Below are 20,678 nucleotides of genomic sequence, written 5' to 3' on the forward strand. Positions count from 1 at the left end.
CTCCATCAGTCCCACAATTTACACTGAGGTAATGAGATTTGATGCAGATGTCTTGTCTCCCATATTCCCAAGGTAAGATATGAATAAGTATAGGGAGTTCTCATGGAGGCAGTGGAAACCTACCTTTACATTATTCACAAGCAGAACTTCAAGATGCACAGAAATCCAACATGAATCTCTTCATATCAGAGGCTATTGAATCCAAGAATGGCCAACTGATAGGCCACGTAATCCCCTTCTCAGGCAGAAAAATAAACAGAGAAAACACCTTTTTATGATTTGATTTAGTCACATGTATCCAAGTACAGTGAAAACTTTTGTTTTGTGAGCGGTACTGGCAGGTCATAGCAAACAAGGACATATAGGTCATAGGAAACTTGGACAGAGCGAGGCATACAATGTTACATCTACGCAGGAGGTGCACAAAGCAAGATCAACATTAGCAAGGTCCCATTATTTGAAATGAGAGAGGTCTATTCAGCAGTTTTATAACAGCTGGGAAGAAGCTGATTTTGAACCTGTAGGTGCAAGTATTCAAGCTTCTGTATCCTCAGCCTGAAGGAAGAGGTTGGAAGAGAGCATTACCAGGATGGGAGGGGTCTTTGATGATGTTGGCAGCACTTCTGTGGCAACAAGATGTGTAAATGGAGTCCATGGATGGGAGGTTGGGTTTCTGTGATGGTCTGGCCTGCGCATATATCTTTCTGTAGTTTCCTATAGTCTTGGGTACTGCAGTTGCCGTGCCAGGCCGTTATGCATCTAGACAGAATGCTTTCTACGGTGCATCTATGAAAGTTTGTCAGAATCCTTATGGATATGCTAAATTTGCTAAACCACCTGAGGAGGAAGAAGAGGAATTCTTGTGCATTCTTGACCTATACATCTACATGGGAGGTCCAGGACAGATTGTTAGTCATTGTCACTCCTAGAGGCTTGATACTCTCGACCCTCTCCGCCTCAGCTCCACTGATGTAGATAGAGATATGTCCTTCTCCTTTTTTCCTGAAGTCAGTGATCAGGTCTTTTGTTTGGCTGACATTGAGAGAGATTATTATCATTGCACCACGACTCCAAGCACTCTATTTCCTTCTTGTATTCTGACTCATTGCTGTGTCCTTGTTATCCAGATGTTCTAGGGATGAGTTTAGGGCTAGGGAAATGACATTAGCTGTAGACTTATTTCACTGGTTGGCAAATTTCTAGGGATTGAACCTTATGCTGTTCACTTTCAGGGCAAAAGAACACTTTATATCACCTTCCTTTCCATTATGACCAGGTACGCTCCTCAGGCAGAGAAGGTTGAGTGCTCAGCTCCTGACTCTCCCACATACATTCATGCAAAATGTACAAGATGATGACTTTGGAGAAAAAAAAAAGTGAGGCAGAAAGAGGATGAATAACATTCCAGTCAGACATGGAACGATAACAAATGTCACAAACAGTTAATCTACCAGATCTCTAACAAGGAAGGCCAGCTTGGATTCAAGATCAAACTCGTTATCGACAAATAGCAGAAAAGACACCACATCTACGGTCCTACTTTATTCAAACTAAAAATGGTAATGTATGAATGAAACTGATGTGAACTAGTTTCTACATAGAAACAACCTTCTATAATATCAAAACAGTCATCAACACTGATTTGATTTGATTTGTTATTGTCACATGTACCAAGATTCAGTGAAAACAATTGTTTCACATGCTAACCAGCCAAATTATACCTTGCATAAGTACATCAGAGTGCTAAACCAGAATGTAGAACACAGTGTTACAGCTACAGAGAAGGTGCAGAGAAATATCAACTTTCATATATGAGGGATCCGTTCATAAGTCTGATAACAGCAGGGAAGAAGCTGTTCTCCTGTCAAACAGACCTGCGACACTGCTTTCATTGAAAGGTCCAGATGATAGTGCGTTTAATGAACCAGAATCGCCTGTCAGTTCTCCTGCCCGGCAAAGTCCAAGAGATCACATAGAGGACCTGAATTCCCAATCTCCTCCAACAGAGGTGAGAACATGTTTGGGTAGATTTCTAATAACACTGCAGTGTTTGTTCCTGTTGTGAAGAAACTGAAATCATAGACCTGCAGGAAACTGTAATATCATGGGTAAAATCAGAAACTTGGGAAGAGATGTTGTATCAGGAGTTAAGTCCTAATGTGATATCCTAATGACGGACACTATATATCCCGATTGCAATGTACAATGTCACATAATCTTGGTCTCTCCTGCAGCTTTGTAAAAAGAAAAATCCCACAGATTGGCGGCTCTTTATTAAAGTTAATGTTTTCCATATCTCAGCAGACTAACCAAATATTTTTAGCAGCACAATGAGACCAAGAATATTTTAGTTCAAACCTTAAACTGATGTAAAATACTTGAAACACAAGGAGGGGAGTAAAATCTGAAGAATCATAGAGACAAAGCAGTGTTCTCACCTCCTGCTTGAATTGTCCAAAGGTTTTCCTGACTCCACCCTGCAGAAACACTAGAGCCTCTTTATCAGGGTGCTTATTGGCTACATCTTCAAGGCATTGACCAATGCTTTTGGAAATGAGTGGCATATTAATGGCACCATGAACATAACTGGTAGTGAGGGTTGGCTTCGTTGGGATAACTGATGCATAATGAAGTTTTCTAAAAAAGAGAGAAAAAAAAATGTGACATTTAGTCATTTAGCATTATACTGAGATGAAACATTAAACAGAAAGTCCATCAATCTCACAGGGCATTTAAAAGGACCCACCAGAACTATTCAAAGAAGAATTGGGTTATCCTGACCAAAATCATGAACAGATTATCTTATTATTGTTCATGGGATATTAGCATGGCATCCATACTTTCACTTTCATACAGGTGCAAGATCCCATCCTCTATTCTAATTTTTGCAGCTGCTACTAAGTCCTATTTTCCTCCATTATTTACTTCTGCTCATTCCAGCACCTTGGCTCCCTTAATTACTCTTCCCAATTGTTATTATTCCTACTTTCCTACTGTTCTGTCATCATCTCTCCTCAACAATCCATTAGCCTTCCTTTGTTTGTCCCTCATTATCCTTCATCGTGTTCAAAGGCAGCAGTCACTATTTCTCCCAAAGCAGTGACCCCAACTTACTTATTCACATTAACCACCAACTGTGTGGCACCTTCTCCTTCTTCGATCAACCATGCTGTTCTAATTATATCACCCAACACTAAATTCCCATCCTGTGCTGCCCTTGGTAGCCATGCAGACTCCCTGTGTGAAAGACATGTAGTCCTCCCTTCAATCCTTTGTTTTTCCATGGTTTCACTATACTTGGCCTGCCTCCTGCAGCTTTACAAACAACTCCTGATTTTTAGCAAGTCCCACTCCTCATGGTTTAAATAAATGATTCCTGCATCTATTTTGCAACCTGAAGAATGTCTCTTAAACTATCCTTTCTCTTTGGACCAAGTCTGCTCAGGCTTTTAATCAAGCAAGCTTTATCGATTTAATTTCTGGCTTTGTGATGCTCCTGGAATAATATTTCATTTGTGGTACTTTAGTTCAATTTCTGTAGCTATGCCTTATCATGCCCTGTCACTATGGCAGTAATATCGATTTAAGCTGATCAAAAATATTGGTTTATCTTCTCTCTTTTCCAGCCTGAATGACTGAATCTTTTTAAAGACACCCCAGGTCTGTCAGGATTTGAAATTTTACAGCCTCTGATATCTGTCCATTTACCATTATACTCAGGACCACTTCCTAAGGCCACCGCCTCATGCTGCAGCCTGTCTCTGGTTTTGAAGTTGATAATTCGCCTTCTCCAGAGAGTTGCTAACTCTCCTGTTAGAACAAGTCTCTTACCGGCTCTGAATTTATTACAACCATTCACAATTAAATATTTTTCTTGGTGAGGATTACCATGAGGGTTTCTTTTGCAGGGTACTTAAATCTTTAGTACTTCCCCTTGTTGTGTGTAAATTACCACAAGTTCATTTAATTTGGCTACTTATTAAGAAATCTCATAGTCAACCAAATACAGAAACAATTACTTTAGTTTTATTGCATGTAATAAGCAAAGTAAGACCCCTCTGTAGTGAATGTAATGAAGTCAGCCAGAATATGAGTTTCTTGATGGGGGTTGCTAATCTAGTCCAATCATGGAGGCCTGGCTGATGTAAAAAGGTTGAGTATCAGGGATATTGACACACTGGTGCCTGGCTCTATATGAGGCAGTACTCTAGTCAAGGACAGTTCATGTGTTAATAAAAGGTGACTTGGTGACAGGATACCGTCCTCTGTACAGTTATTTCACACTCAAGTAAATAAGTTAAGCCTCACAACCCAACTCAACTATTACCAAATAAATGGTGGGATTAAACTACAATTCCAACCAACAGTGTCTTTCTCTGGATATGTCCAGTGATCGCTCCTTGCACATTATGGTTCTATGGAAGGCTGTTCCCAAAAAATCCTGCAGTTGAATTTTTACAGGATTTGCTGTCTTGTTAAGCTCATGGTGTGACATTATTTATGGCAATTATGAAGTCACCAAGTTTGTAGTTTGCTTCCTTATCAGCAATAACTTCTCTGTTCCTTGTTACATTTGATGTTAGCTATCTAGTTCACAACATAGCCTGTCCTGTCATTATCTTATTTTCCCATTTGTCACAAGGCAGTTAGTTATCAAGCAGATGTTAAAACAATCTGTAAATGTAGCTTCAACGCCTTCTTTTCCCAGGATGGCATATTGGCATGTTGCTTTTAATTCTTTTATAACAGTTTGTACCTTATCTCAGGGAACAATTCATTTCAGTACAAATTATAACTGATTCCTTCAATCCATGCACAGTTACTGAAGTTCTGAAATTGACAGTATCATACTGTGCTGTTCACTGAGTTGTACGAGCAGATAACTTAGGTTTAAGCGTGAACCTGAGGATCTCACACTGCTGCTTACCATGTGATGTATGACGTGGAGGTACCAGTGTTGAACTGGAGTGGACAAAGTCAGAAGTCACATGATACCAGGTTATAGTTCAAGAGATTTAATTAAAATCACAAGCTTTCATAGCGCTGCTCCTTCATCAGGTGACAACTTCATCTGACAAAACAGCAGTGCTCCAAAAACTTGTGATTTCAAATAAACCTGTTGGACGACAACCTGGTGTCATGTGACTTCTGACCATGTGATGTATGAGCAGTCAAATCAAATCCATGCCACTGCCAATATGTTGCATGGGCAGGCCATTATCCTGTGTGAGCTTCTGATCATGATGAATGCTGCTGCCAACATCCTCAAGTCTCAAACTATAGGATCTGCTTGTTCTAGTGTGGTAAAGGAAGATCATTTTGCTGGTGTAACTATAAAAGTATCTTAGTAGTGTCTGAGTAATTAACAAGAACTAGTTAATTGCACGTTAGCAAGTAATAACATGTTACATTGATATGATGGACATTGTTATAGAGACGTTATGGAGGGTGAGATGTTAGGTCTCACTCCTTTGAAATCTCAAACTGTTCTGTCCACAAGTCCACATAACATGATCATAGTGAATGGTGCATATGGTACTCATCCATATTAACTCTTTCAGGCCCATATACAATCTAATGCTGTAACAAAGTTAAAAACAAAATTACATAGAGAAAATGGTAGAAGATTAAATTACATCCATTTGATTACCGACAGACTCCCAACCAACAGAAACACAGATATTCAATTCACAACATCAGTGAAAATCCTTATTCAATCTGATTTTTGTAGAAAGCCTGCTTTCTAAACCCTTCTCCTTACTCCTTTAATTTTTAAGATTCACCTCCTTACCAATAACCTCTCCAGTGAAGCTGAAGAAAATTTCTGAATAAGGGTCCTGACGTGAAACATCAACTTTCCTGTTCCTCTGATGCTGCCTAGCCTGCTGTGTTCCCCTAGCTCCACATTCTGTTATCTTTGACTCCAGTATCAGCAGTTCTTACTATCTCTGACCTCTCCATTGAGCTGTCTTCTTCTACTCTCCTGTAAGATATCCTTTCCTAAGTACTGTTCTTATTCAGTTTGAAACTGTACCTTAATCCTTTCCTTGAAAAAGTCATGCTTCATCTATGCTCATCTCCAAATACTGTTCATCTCTATTTTGCCTTTCTTCTCCTCATACCTCTTGTATGGACTACCAGAAGGTTTTTGATAAAGTCCCACACAAGAGATTGTTAGCGAAGGTGGAAGTTCACTAAATTGAGGGCAAATTACTGACATGGATAGGAAATTAGCTGAGAGGCTGGAAACAGAGATTTGGAATAATAGGGACAGTGACATCAAATTGGCAGGATGTGACTAGTGCTGTCCCATAGGGATTTGTATTGGGGACTTCAATTATTTACAATATTCATTAACCACTTGGATAACGGCATAAAAATTCAAATATCCAAATTTTCTGACGACACAAAATTGGGCGGCATTGTAGACTATTGTTGACAACAGCATAAATTATGACAGTATATTGATAAATTAGGTGGATGGGCAAAACTGTGACAGATGGATTTTAATATAAGCAACTGTGAGGTTATTCACTTTTTGGAGAGAGAAAGGATACAGCAGGGTATTTGATTTAGAAGGCACAAAATTAAATACAGTGGATTTCCAATAAGATTTGGGGAATCAGGTGCAAAGCTCTTTAAAATGCAACAAACTGGTGCAGAAAATAGTCAAGAAGACTAATGGAATGCTGGCATTCATATCCAAAGGGCTGGAGTATAGGGAAGTAGACAATATTCTGCAGTTATATGAAACCCTAGTTAGGCACCACTTAGAGCACTGACAGCAGATCTGGGCACACATAAGGAAAGATGTTTTAGCTGTGGAGGGACCTCAACACAGGTTTCCAAGGATGATACCTGGACTTCAGGAATTAAATTATGAGGAGAGATTAGACAAATTAAACCTTTATTCTTGAGAATTTAGGAGAATAAAGGACGATCTGGTTGAGGTATTCAAGGGAAAAACAGGATAAAGATAATTTATTTCCACTGTTTGAAGTTTCCAGAACCAGTATCATAGTCTGTGAATTAGGGTCAGGCCATTCAGGAAAGATGTTAGAAAGCACTACTACATGCAAAGAGTAATGGAGGCTTGGAAGGGATGGGATGCGAATAAAAGTGAAATGGCCAGTATTTCACACAGCTACACTGATTAGCAATGGTGTTGAGTGAACCTCAGCCAAATATTCTTATTTGGTAACTCAAACTAGTGAAGACAGTAAATGGTCAAAGGAACACAGAATCAAGAACACATGCAACATGGATTTATTTCAAGATTGCTGACGAACATTGGATCAGGATTAGTTACACCAGTAACCTAACCATATGGTGAAAAGCCACCAGGTATCTGGCTGAAATATAAAATAGAACAAAATCACAGAAGGTAAAACAAAAAAAAACATAAAATTAGTCATAACCAAAAAGAACTGCAAATTAAAAGTTTATTTGAACCCCAAAGTCCCAACTTCGTCATACTGCCAAATGTTAGAAAACGAAGGAGCAATTTGCTAATTTACACTGTCCCATAAAATCAGTTACATTCTCTGGGTTTTGACATCTAAGGCTGGTCAATGCAAGGTCATAAATATCAAACCCATAGAATTTGACACCACACTAGAAAGGTGAAAAACGTGAAAGAATAAACCAAATCAAGCCATCCTCAGTGTAAATTTGGAACCAAAGTCTGAAGGTGACAATCAGATAAATTCCAGATGATTCAACCAATATTTTTCAGATCACAGACCAAAATTTAATTTAGTTTTCAGATCACAGACCAAAATTTAATTTTTTTTCAAGGCTCAATTACTTTGCCCACAACATATGAAAGCAATGTTACATTAAAAGTTCAGTGGAATTACAGCCTGTAACCCCAACCACATACACAACATATCTGATCAAGGGTCATTTGTTCATCCAGCCTCACATTTTATTATCTTGGAATCTCCAGCATCTGCAGTTCCCATTATCTCTGATCAAGGGTCATATCATTTCTCCTTGAAGGTGAGCTTTAAGAGTAAAGTTAGACCACACAAACATTCAGAGAATTCAGGAGGATGAAAATTTTGGCAATTTAGTGGAAAGAGTATATCTCACTGAGAAGAAAGCACCTGAAGACATACATTAAAAGATTAGCTAAGGCACTAAAGCACACAAAGAAAATAGCTCAAAAGGGGACATCCGACATACTGTAGTTGACCAGTTTTACTGATGTACAAAGTAACCTTTTACAATTCTCAGGTATACCGAGTCAAATGGGGCACTTGAATTCAGTCAGGAATCTCAACACAGAAATGTGCCTTTCAGTTCAATTAGAACTGCGTCAGCATTATTCCTCCACCCCAGCAGTATCCTCAATCCAACATACTTATCCTGTTCCCATTTCTCCCTTACGTTCAGCCAAGTATCTAACCTATGCTTAAAGGTTAAACTGGGACTAAAAATTATGAAAAGCAGAGGAGTGGCAGCCAGGTTGCCCAGAAGGTCACCTCCCCATTGGAACCTTGCCTCACAGCTTTAATGTGCTTCAAGTTCTTGCCTAATTGCAGGAACTGCACTACTCACTGGGGATGAAGTCCCACCCTTGGGATCAACACCAGTAACACTACAAGCACACCATGAGCACAGCAGTACTGTACACAGGCTCACAGGGGGACACAATAGATCCTGGAGCAAAGGACATGCAGAGTATTGGGTCTGGGACGGACCGGAAAGTTTAGGGAGAGTTTGAGTTGAGTGAGAGCTGGGATTTTGAGAGAATGCAGGTGGGAAGGGAAGGTGTACTACCTTTGGAAGGGCAAAACCTTCTGAAGATATTGTTCCCTCAGGAGCATCCCTCTGTCCAAAAATGAGCCGCCTGAAGACATTCCACCCATCATTTCCTCCAAGTTAATAATTTTTTTTAAACAAAAATGACAATGTCATTCCTACCAGCTTGCCTACAACAACCATACTTTACCATTAACATTGAGTTTTCAATAATTTCAATTCAACATTCATTATAGTGCTAGTGATGACTGGGCTGCTCATTTCAAAGCCAGGCCACCACTCTATTATGGGGGTGAGTTCAGGGGTGGGTTGGGCACCTAACCCAACTAGGCATGATGCACCCACCTGCTGATGACACACCCCGGGCACTTCAAACACTCAGCCTCTGATCTGTAGCTCTAGCAATCACTAACTTTGGTAGCTAATTTCACCGCCTCTCCAGAATTTGAGAGACAAGCATTACTCCTTCCTCAATTCTAAATCTCTCATATTTCAGCTTTAATCATTGTTTGCTCAATCACTGGAAACACTCTATTTCAATCTTTTCTGTTCCCTAAAATGTACCTCTATCAAAGTAACCAGGCTTGTTCTCAAATAAACACTGGGCACTGTGTCTGGGAGGGACTGGAAGGTTTAGGAAGACTTTGAGTTGGAATCTTTCATCGTATTTATATTGCATCATAGCAGACAGTGTTTCAAAGGCTCTTTCCTGTGCCTGTTCTATTACCTCCTCATCCTTCCCATTTAGTGCAGCCCGTAACCACATAGGATACTTCGCACAATAGCTCCACCACAGTTTTTACAAAGTATGCTGACAAGCCAGCATTTATTAAATTGTTAAATTTCTTCTTCTGCAGAATTCCATAACAGTTTCCAGTGATTTGATACAACTGAATAAAAAGTGGTTTAGCCAGGAGGTAGTGAAAGTTGACCCTGATGGTGTGGGCGCTGGAGTCACCCCAAGGTCAGACAAGGCAGAACTGCAACTTTTCACAGCCACAGCTCTTGGGAGTGACTCAGCCTCCCCACTCTTACATCCAGCAATATTAAAGCTCAGACTGCTCTCTCCATATGCTTATTGAATAAGGAAAGGGAGGGAGGTGTCTTAAGAAAATTTGCCTAATTCTGACTCAAAGACAGGGTGTTACACATGATGAAAACTAAATCCAAGCATGAAACAATTACTGAAGGAAAGGCACCATATGAGTAATTGTTGTAAATGGTAATCACAGAACTCTTCCAGCACAAGAGAAGGTTATTTATCCCAGCATGCCTGCACTGGTTCTTCAACAAATAATTGTCCAACAGCCTCTTTAATGCCTGAATTGAACTTGCCTCCAATATAATCAGGGCAGAGATTCAGTTTGGAGGAATGAGGGTGGTAGAGTTTGAGGTTCTGGTGATATACAATCACATAATCCAGGGCAGGGACCCTTATCCACTCTCCATATACTCACAGGAAAAATTGTTATCAGGCAGATGTGTGCTTTATGTGTGACTGTCCAGGACACTTTACCTGGTAGTCTGAGACCGCGGGGAAGCTGGGAACTAGGGGAAGTCTCCTGAGCCCTTGCTGTTAGATGGACCTGGAAGGGAAGAAGGAACACACTCAATGTATGCCATATTCCAGGAGAATGGCTGAGGGGGGAGTTAGTTAAGATTGCTAAGGCTAGCTGTCAGTAAGGCTGATGGTGTCAGGCCTCTCTGATGTGGGTGTGTAGTGCCAAATGGGATAGTGTAGGATGACCCTTAGTGAAATAGGAAGCCACTCCACCAAAATCTTATCGGTCTCTGGAGGTTCCTGCACTGCCCCCAACATACCCAATGGAATCAGTTTATCATAGACACTAAATAGAGCACGATTTTGAGTGGGGGTAAAAATTGATTCAGAGATACTGCCGATGCTGGAGAATCTGAGACAACAAGATGTAGAGCTAGATGCACACAGCAGGCCAGGACGGAAAGCTGACATTTTGGGTCTCGGCCCTTCTTCAGAAGAATGGTCTAGACCTGAAACATCAGCTTTCCTGGCCCTCTGATGCTGCTGGGTCTGCTGTGTTCCTCTGGCTCTACACCTTGTTATCCCACGATTTGGAGTGGTTTCACCAGCGACTCACCGAAAATGGAGGAAACTGACCCTAGAATTTAAATTGAGAGAAATTGTTATCACTATATTGCTATATTAGTAAATTTAGACCCAGAAGCAGAACACATTCTTGGCCATGACTTAGTGAGGAAGTGTAAACTTTCATTTGATGCAGTAAATTGCGTAATTTGGTAAAAGGGAGAGTTAGCAGATGTGCTGTGGAGGTCCCTGTGGGGCCATCTACTGTGAGGATACTTTGGGGAAATTTGGGTTAACCCCAGCCACATGTCAGATGACCCAGAAGTGCAGAATATTATCAGCAATCATAGGACCATCTTTGACACCCAAAGACACAACTGTGGTTGAATGATGGGTGAAGTGGTCATACAGGGACTCAATTCAAAGCCACAAAAACTGTATGGGTTTCTCAAACAGCAGAAATGGGAGTTCTCAAGGTGATAACTAGTTTGTTTCAACAGGGAGTATTGCATCCCATGGCTTCCACAAGTAACTCACCAATATGGCCACTCAGGAAGCCATGTGAATCTTGGGAACTCACAATTGACTACTAAGAGCTGAACAAAGTTTCCTCAGTAATAAGGCCTGTGACTACAGCTAACCCTGAGACTACATTGAAGCAAGCCCCTCAGAATTGGTATTTCTCCACTTTGGGCATCAGCAACAGATTCTAGTCTAGCCTGTTGAAGCGAAAATGTCAATCCAAGTTTGCCTCTACAGATCAAAGCCATAAAAATATTTGGACATTTTTGCCCCAAGGATTTCACTCTTCTCCCTCTATTTTCCTTCAAAGTTTAGCCGTAGGACTTAATTTTAATACCTAAGTGCGTCTTCCAGTATGTGGACATTCTCCTTTTGCCAATGTACAACACAGGGATTAAGACAAAGAGCCTACAGATTATAAAATTAGTACCAGATTGTGAACCTGTACCTAACAGCGGGAAGTACTTTCGTCTATACACAAGCATCATGGGACTGCAAGCAATGATCATATTCCAGATTATCCTGAATGTGGGAATAGAAGTCACTACTACTGTGAACAGAAGTCTTTGGAAGCCTGAATGACCAAGGCAGAATGAAACCCATTGCAGGGAATTTTTGAGTGTAACAATAGGGGTGCAGAAATAACAAAGTGTGGAGCTGGATGAACACAGCAGGCCAAGCTGCTGCTGCTACAGTTGGGACATGGAAGTGTCAGAGAATTTAACTAAAATAAAGGTATGGTGGGGTTGGTGTTTGGAAAATTCTGGACAACCATTAAATTTCCAGGTTTCAATACTTTTAAATTCATGAATTGGACAAAGGCATCTGATTTTGTTTGTAGACCGGTATGCTTATGTGGAATGTATGACAACATATGCTCATGCCACAAATATTCCTCATTCAAGTACACAGTGGGGCAGTCGTAGCTTACACAAATGACCCTTCTCTGTCTGTATGTGGAGAAACAGGGATGAGAAATGGATATGGGAAGTAATGCCAATAGAGAAGTGCACCAAAACCATGCCTGGGCCGGATAGCAGGATCATGTTATGAGATTTGTGCAAACCCCATATGATAACATAAACTAATAGAGCTAGTGCTACTGAATTTGACATCCATCCAGTTATAATCATGTGCCCTGTCCCACAACAGAAATTGTATGGGAAGTTCATTCAGATGGTATGAAAGCAGAACATAATAGCAGATGAGAAAGGGGAACAATATTGGGGATAGAGGAGAGAGATAATGGGAACTGCAGATGCTGGAGAATCCATGATAATAAAATGTGAGGCTGGATGAACACAGCAGGCCAAGCAGCATCTCAGGAGCACAAAAGCTGACGTTTCGGGCCTAGACCCTTCATCGGAGAGGGGGTTGGGGAGAGGGTTCTGAAATAAATAGGCAGAGACGGGGAGGCAGACTGAAGATGGACAGAGGAGAAGATAGGTGGAGAGGAGTGTATAGATGGGGAGGTGGGGAGAGGATAGGTCAGTCCTGTGCTTCTGAGATGCTGCCCGGCCCACCGCAACCACCCAGCCCCACACTCCGCCATCCTGAATTCTCCAGCATCTGCAGCTCCCACCATCTCCTATCATTTGTATAGAATGATTCAACATGTTTGGTGTAGCATTTATACATTCTTTTAAAATTCATTCATGGGATAGGGGAACCAGCAGATTACTTTTTACTTCTACAACCTATCCTTCCCACCTACTGGTAAAGCTTTTTTTTTGCCTGTGGGTTGTTTATACAGCAAAATGAGATTTTATCACAGGCTTTAGTTAGTAATGGGTCAATGGAGGGCACGGCTCTGGATGGATACGAGCCAACGTAGAAAACAGTAGTGTGTCCATATCCAATATACCCCTGAGACAAAAGTAAAGGTGGGCTCAAAGCAACATTAACAAGTGAAAATTGCATGCTGGAAGTAGATGATGATTCAGGGCTAGTGAGTGAAGGGTAGATGGGAAATACCACCCAATGTATAACAACTGGATTAACTCTATACCACAATGGCAGACTAGAGTGCCCCATCAGGAATAATTCTTTCTGTTTCTAACCTGAAATTGCGACCGTAAAGGCAATGCAGAGATGACAAATTCCATGAGAAAGGGCAATGGTAACTGTAAAAGTTGCTGAGCAGATTAAACAAAGATTGAGAGATGATAAAGAAAACTAACAATGATAAAGTTATTGCCAGAACTATATGGGAAACTACAGAATAAATCAAACAGAATATATGAGACCCAAGTGAAAATTCAAGATGACAATTCAAGTTGACAAAACTAAAACATCCACATATTGGATGACATCTGGGATTGGTGATCAACATACAGATACACTCCTGGATTAGAATGACTTTGTCAATATTTTTCTGATATATCTGTCAATGTATTTAACAATAGGTGGTTATAAGGATAAGACAGACTAAACAATAGTTACAGACTATTATGATGATGCATAGAGTTGAGCATAGCATGTTATAAAGTGTAGCAATTAATATTATGTGTATAAGCTATTTAAGCGTTGGCTCACCAAAGGAATGGGTAGGACAGGCAATGGTGATCCTATGTGTTTGACACTGATGTGATCAAAGAGGGGAATATATGGCTGCACCTTAGTTCCTACACTGTGTCAGAATGGTTAACAGCTAGGTCTGTACAAGGATGATGGAAAAAAGGCCAACCTCAAAGGAAATCTGGTTATTGTATGAGGCAGAACCAGGCACTGCTAGTTAAGCAGGAATCTAATGATAAGGGCTGCTAAAAGGCTGCTTGACCTTCATGGTTATTCAGATTACTAAATTAAAGACTGAAATGACAATGATGAAAAATAATGTATCTTGTCTATATGACCCTTGGATGGATGATCTTAGAGTCACAAGGCTCCTGGGCAGGACTTGAACTTTCAGTTCAGAGAAGAAGGCCAGACCCAACTGAATGACTGAAGCTTGGCCAGGTATCCCTCACAATGTAGGTAGTACCTCAGTCTCAGTAGCGCAGATTTTTTTTTGTAACCTGATACAACTTAATGTTGTGGTGTTAAAATGACTGAGTGATAAATAAAGAAGTAGATTGCAGTAACGGGGCAGACTTTATCATTGTATTCACTGGCACTGATCCAGAGAGGGCAACAGACACTTTACCACTGTAAAGGAATCAGATAGGTCCTTAGACCCAATCAAGGAAAGAGAATGGTGGCGATAACCCAACTACATGGACTAGACGGATACAAATACAAGAAGTATTCACTAAAACCACCTAGTGCAACATCTATAACTCTACCCCTGCCTCAGTTCGTCTGTCACTGAACTCTCACCCATCCTTGCTCCTCTGGACTTACTTGTTTTGATGCACGCCTCGGTAACTTCCCACTTTCCAAACTTGAGGAAATCCAAAACTATTCTCTTTGCTTCCTAACATTCCAAGTACTTTTCACCCATTACCCTGGTGCTCACTGAATGGTGTTGACAATGCCTTAATTTTGAAATTATGATCTTCATTTCCAAATCTGCCCTTGGCTCACCTCTCCTTATCTCTTTTATCAACTTTAGCCCTACAACTCTCTGAGATATCTGCACTTTCCCAGTTCTAGCCTTTTGATCACCCCAGCTTGAATTGCTCCACCATTGATGGCCACACCTTAGTCTGCAAAGGCCCTAAACTCTGCAACTCCATTTCTTTTTATTTCCATCAACAAAAGTCACTCTTTAAAATCCATAACTTTGACCTAACTTTGATATCTGCACTAATATTTCCCTGTGTAGTTCAGTGTTAATGTTTGTTTGGAAACACTCTATGAAACATTTTGGGGCATTTTACTACATTTTATTACAGTAAAGAACTAATATTAGTCAAAATTCTGTTGCTATTGATTGATGAGTGATCTTCCAAGTGTAACGTGAGTCTTCACCTCTGGAAGAGTAACAGAGTATTTCAGCCTATACAGACTTGCAGAAAAGCTGTTTGACCAGCTTAACAATCCTGATGCTTGTTCAAGAAATCAGATTGTGTTACAAAGTCAGGAAATACTCATGACGAAAAAGCTATTGAAGCACGAAGGAAAATTACTGAAGGGGAGCCACCGTGTGAGGCAATCTGGAAAACAGCTCCAACAAGGGGCTTGGCCAACGCATATTATCATGAAAGTTAATTGAAATGTGTCCCAGCATAATGTTTAATAAGGTTCCTCATTTAGCACTTGGAATTATAGAAATGTAAGTAAGGTAAAATCACTATGATTTTGAACATTGAACTTCTCTGGATGGGAGTTTGCTCGCTGAGCTGGAAGGTTAGTTTTCAGACGTTTTGTCACCTTTTTTTTAATTTGAAAAAATATACTTTATTCATAGAATGTACAAAAAAAAAATTTATACACCTACCCAGTCATGCAAGCTGCTCCGGGTTACCCAGGGGGTACGTACACCAACTAAAGGAAAAAACAAAACAAAGAAGAAAAAAAAACAAAGCAAAGAAAATACCCCGGCAGTCGTCTCCCCGCACAGTCCCCGTTGGACCCCTGACCAGTTGGGGAAGGCGCCAGCTGGGCCCAGTTACCAGATAGGGCCCTTTTTTCTATTCTGGACAAGGGGTTTCATACGGTGGTCTTTCCCCACCGCGCCTTGGCGGCGGCTGCCCCAAGCTTTAGCGCGTCCCTCAGCACGTAGTCCTGGACCTTGGAGTGTGCCAGTCTGCAACACTCGGTCGGGGTCAGTTCTTTCAGCTGGCAGACCAGCAAGTTGCGGGCAGACCAAAGAGCGCCTTTCACCGCATTGATGGTCCTCCAGGCGCAGTTGATGTTGGTCTCGGTGTGCGTCCCGGGAAACAGCCCATAGAGCACGGAGTCCCACATCACGGAGCTGCCCGGGACGAACCTCGACAAATACCACTGCATCCCCCTCCAGACCTCCTGCGCATAGGCACATTCCAGAAGGAGGTGATCAACAGTCTCGTCCCCCCCGCAGCCACCTCGAGGGCAGAGTGCGGTGGCACAGAGATTCCGGGCATGCATAAAGGATCTCACTGGCAGAGCCCCTCTCACCGCCAGCCAAGCAATGTCCTTGTGCTTGTTTGAAAGTTCTGGCGATGAGGCATTCTGCCAAACGACTTTGGCAGTCTGTGTGGGGATCCACCCTCTCCTTTTCCCGAAGGGTCTCGAGGATACTACGTGCTGACCACTCCCTGACAGCCTTGTGGTCAAAGGTGCTTCTTTTCAAAAATTTCTCCACAAAGGACAGGTGGTACGGGACGGTCCAACTACTCGGAGCGTTCCGCAGCAACGAGGCCAGGCCCATCCTTCGCAACACCGGGGACAGGTAGAACCTCAGTAAGTAGTGACACTTGGTGTTTGCGTACTGAGGATCTACACACAGCTTGATGCAGCCGCACACAAAGGTAGCCGTCAGGGCGAGGGTGGCGTTCGGTACGCCCTTTCCCCCATTTTCCAGGTCTTTGTACATGATGTCCCTGCGGACCCGGTCCATCCTCGACCCCTAAATGAAGTGGAAGATGGCCTGGGTGACCACAGCGGCTCAGGTCCACGGAATAGGCCAGGCCTGCGCCACATACAACAGTACCGAAAGCCCCTCGCACCTGACAACCAGGTTCTTACCCACGATGGAGAGGGACCGGAGCGTCCACCTGCCCAGCTTCTGCTTCAGTTTGGTGATACGCTCCTCCCAAGTCTTAGTGCACGCCCCAGCTCCACCGAACCAAACACCCAGCACCTTCAGGTAGTCTGTCCTGACGGTGAAGGGGATGAAGGAGCGGTCGTCCCAGTTCCCGAAGAACATGGCCTCGCTCTTACCCCTATTGACTTTGGCACCCGAGGCCAGTTCAAACTGGCCGCAGATGTCCAACAGCCTACTCACCGACCGACGATCGGTGCAGAAGACGGCGACATCGTCCATGTACAGGGAGGTCTTGACCTGAAGGCCTCCGCTGCCTGGGATAGTCACGCCCTTCAGGCTCACGTCCTTCCTGATGGATGGGGCGAAGGGCTCCACACAGCACACGAACAAGGCAGGAGAGAGCGGGCAGCCCTGCCTGAATCCAGATCTGATGGGAAAACTGTCCAATTCCTACCCAATGATCGAGACTGCGCTAACGATGTTTGTGTAGAGCAGCCGGATCCAATTGCGGATGCCCTCCCCGAACCCCAATTTGGAGAGGACATCCCTCATGTAAGCATGAGAGACCCTGTCGAAGGCCTTCTCCTGGTCCAGGCTGACAAGCCAGGTGTCCACCCGCCTGTCCTGCACGTAGGCGATCGTATCCCTGATGAGCGCGAGGCTCTCAGCGATCTTCCTGCCCGGCACAGCACAGGTTTGGTCGGGGTGATTCACCGACTCCAGGACAGACCTGACCCGGTTGGCTATGACCTTGGCCAGGATTTTGTAGTCCACGTTCAATAGTGAAATGGGACGCCAATTCTTAATTTCTTCCCTCTCCCCCTTCCTCTTGTAAATGAGGGTGATGATGCCCTTCCTCGTGGACTTGCACATTTCCCCTGCCCGAAGCGCACTATCGTACACCTCCAGCAGGTTCTGGCCGACCAGGTCCCACAGAGTGGAATACAGCTCGACCAGTAAGCCGTCGCTCCCGGGAGTCTTATTCCTCTCCAAGGACTTGAGGGCTCTGGTAGCTCATCCAGGGATATCGGCCGGTCCAGCCACTCCCTCGTGCCGTTGTCTAAGACCTCCGAAATAGACGGCAGGAACGGCTTGGAGGCCGTGCTGTCTGTGGGCTTCGTGTCGTACAGTCCGGCATAGAAGGATCTGCAGATCCTCAAAATGTCGGGCCGAGACGACGTCACCGAGCCATCATCCTCCTTCAGCCGGCTAAGCACAGAGCTCTCTTTGTGCACCTTCTGAAAGAAGAAACGCGAGCACATCTTGTCCTGCTCCACGGAGTGGACCCTGGACCGGAAGATTATCCTGGAGGCCTCCGCGGCGAAGAGCGAGGCTTGCTGGCCCCTCACCTCGCGGAGGTCCTCCGTGACATCGAGCCCCATCATCTGCAGAAGGAGCAGGTTCTGCACCCTTTTCTGGAGTCGCGACAGCTTTCTCCACCTCTCTCTCGCCTTCCGAACACCCTTGAGGACAAAGAACCTCTTGATGTTCTCCTTCACCGTCTCCCGTCGCCCGGAGACTCAAAGAGGGGTTTCACAGTTCTCCAACCAACGTACTCCTTCTCAAGCTCCTCGATGTTCTCTGGGGTCAACAGAGTCGTGTTGAGCTTCCACGTCCCCTTGCCGGCCGGCTGGTCGTCCTGTAAGTGACAGTCGGCCAACAGGAGGCAGTGGTCAGAGAAGAACACCGGCTCGACGCCAGTGGACCTGACCGAGAAGGCCCGTGACACAAACAGGAAGTCTATCCTTGAGCGGTCACTGTATATAAATTATGTGCCTGCGCACTTCACTCCATTCACCTGACTAAGGAGCAGCGCTTTGAAATCCTGTGATTTCAAATAAACGTTGGACTATCGAGATATAGGAACTGCCGATGCTGGAGAATCTGAGATAACACAGTGTAGAGCTGGATGAACACTGCAGGCCAAGCAGCATCAGAGGAGCAGGAAAGTTTGACGTTTCGGATTGAGACCCTTCTTCAAAAAAATGTTTCCGTCTCGACCCGAAACGTCAAACTTTCCTGCTCCTCTGATGCTGCTTGGCCTGCTGTGTTCATCCAGCTTCACTCCGTGTTCTCTTATGTTGGACTATAGCCTGGCTTTGTGTGACTTCTGACTTTGTCAGTCCCAGTCCAACACCGGCACCTCAACATCCTAGCTTTTACTTTAATGAGACACCACCCTTATTATAAAAGCAAAATACTACAGATGCTGGAAAACTGAAATAAAAATAGAAAATGCTGAAGAAACTCAGCAGGTCTGACAGCATCTCTCCATGGAAAAACGGAGTTAACGTTGAATGTCTTCGAATGTTGTCAAAACAAAATACTCCTATCAATTCACAGACTGGCAGCCAATATTCTACCTCTCACACGAGAGAATGAGACTATTTAAAATACGCTGACAGATGCTAATATGCACAGCCATCTGTGCCGAAATAACCACAAGACCCGGCGATGAGTGTTTGACAACAAAAACCTCCCAGTCACAGAAGAGATCCTAGAACAGAATGCTTGGGGGAGACACAAACGAAGTGAATGAGTCATTTCTCTCATTTCCACAACCGAAGACATTCTGTTAAATGACCGAAGACACTCTGATCCCCGAAGCTTAGTTACAGCCAGCGGCAGCCTTTACCTGTATGGGGCAAGTGTTTTTGTCCCACTGCTACTGTAGCCTTTCCAGAAATCTTCCGGGAAGAGCCGCCAGCTCCGGTTCCAGGGGCCGGCACAACTCCTCAGCCCGAACGCGAAGCCCATTATTACAAATACAGTGTAGAAAACGGCGATAACTCCGAGGGCTCCCTCTTAACACACTTCTAACTGAACTTTTACACTTCCGCAACCCACACTAAAACCAGATTAGAAGTTCCTTCCCGTCCAATGTCAGCGCAACAGTTGCTCAAAATGAAAGATGGACGGTTCTGCCGACCATTCAGTGTGTGGTATCCGCTGTCAAAGTCTGTTCCAGAGGTCCCAGAAAGAATTCGCCAATGCAGCAGAAAGAAAGCCCAGCGTTTAAACACATCATTGGGGGCAAACGAGACACTGCAACTTTGCTGAACACTGAGGGCAGCTTGTTCTTTGACCCTATGGTCAGGGGTAGGGTTCAATCTCTTTAGAGGAGGTGTGCGGGAGTAAACAGGCAAACTCGGGTAATCAGACCGGAATGCAGCGCCAGGCCAGAAGTGACTCTGCCCACTACAGCCGTTTATAGTATCAGAAATTCCCCACTGAAATCACACCACAGCACCCGACATCTGCAATCATACAGCATTAAAGAAAGAAACTGAACTGTTCAGCCCATCGTGTTTCTGCCAGCTGTTGTGAAATATCTCACTTCCTCAACATCAGGCGACGTTGTTTGGGTTGAACCCACGCTGCAGGCGTTACTCTGCATCACAAACCAACGTCAACCCAACTGACCCTAGTCTGTGCGGGGATTTTACTCTGCATCACAAACGAACCCTCCAGTCAACAGCCTGCTGAGTTTCATCAGCGATTTTTGTTTCTTTTTGTCTTTGAAATAACTGTCCAGTTAGTCTCATTGTGGAATACCAGAGTTTCAAAAAGCAAAACACTTTGAAAAGACTGGGGATGTGGTGGATGGTGTATACAATGGGGTGTGATTTAAGGATAGAATTTCCCTGCAAATCTGTATTTGACATAATGTGAAAAGGTGAAGATCCAGGCATTTGA

The 20,678-nt window shown here is 43.4% G+C and overlaps 1 protein-coding gene across 2 annotated transcripts in view; it reads right to left on the bottom strand.

The window, feature by feature from the left end:
* The window catches only part of acsf2 (acyl-CoA synthetase family member 2), a 161,077-nt gene extending 140,747 nt beyond the window's left edge, over nt 1–20,330 (bottom strand). Inside the window, exons 1-3 of one of the 2 annotated variants that reach the window (XM_048555343.2) lie at nt 19,618–19,717; nt 15,735–15,781; nt 2,439–2,637 (exon numbers count right to left, since the gene is read on the bottom strand). In XM_048555343.2, the coding sequence (XP_048411300.1) occupies nt 2,439–2,637; nt 15,735–15,742 (207 nt within the window). In that variant the 5' untranslated portion in view covers nt 15,743–15,781; nt 19,618–19,717. Of the gene's footprint in view, nt 1–2,438; nt 2,638–15,734; nt 15,782–19,617 lie in introns of both variants that reach the window. The other variant, XM_048555342.2, reaches the window with a different exon arrangement.
* Between the last annotated feature and the right edge of the window lie 348 nt (nt 20,331–20,678).

Source organism: Stegostoma tigrinum, chromosome 22, assembly GCF_030684315.1.
Source record: "Stegostoma tigrinum isolate sSteTig4 chromosome 22, sSteTig4.hap1, whole genome shotgun sequence".
NCBI lineage: Eukaryota > Metazoa > Chordata > Chondrichthyes > Orectolobiformes > Stegostomatidae > Stegostoma > Stegostoma tigrinum.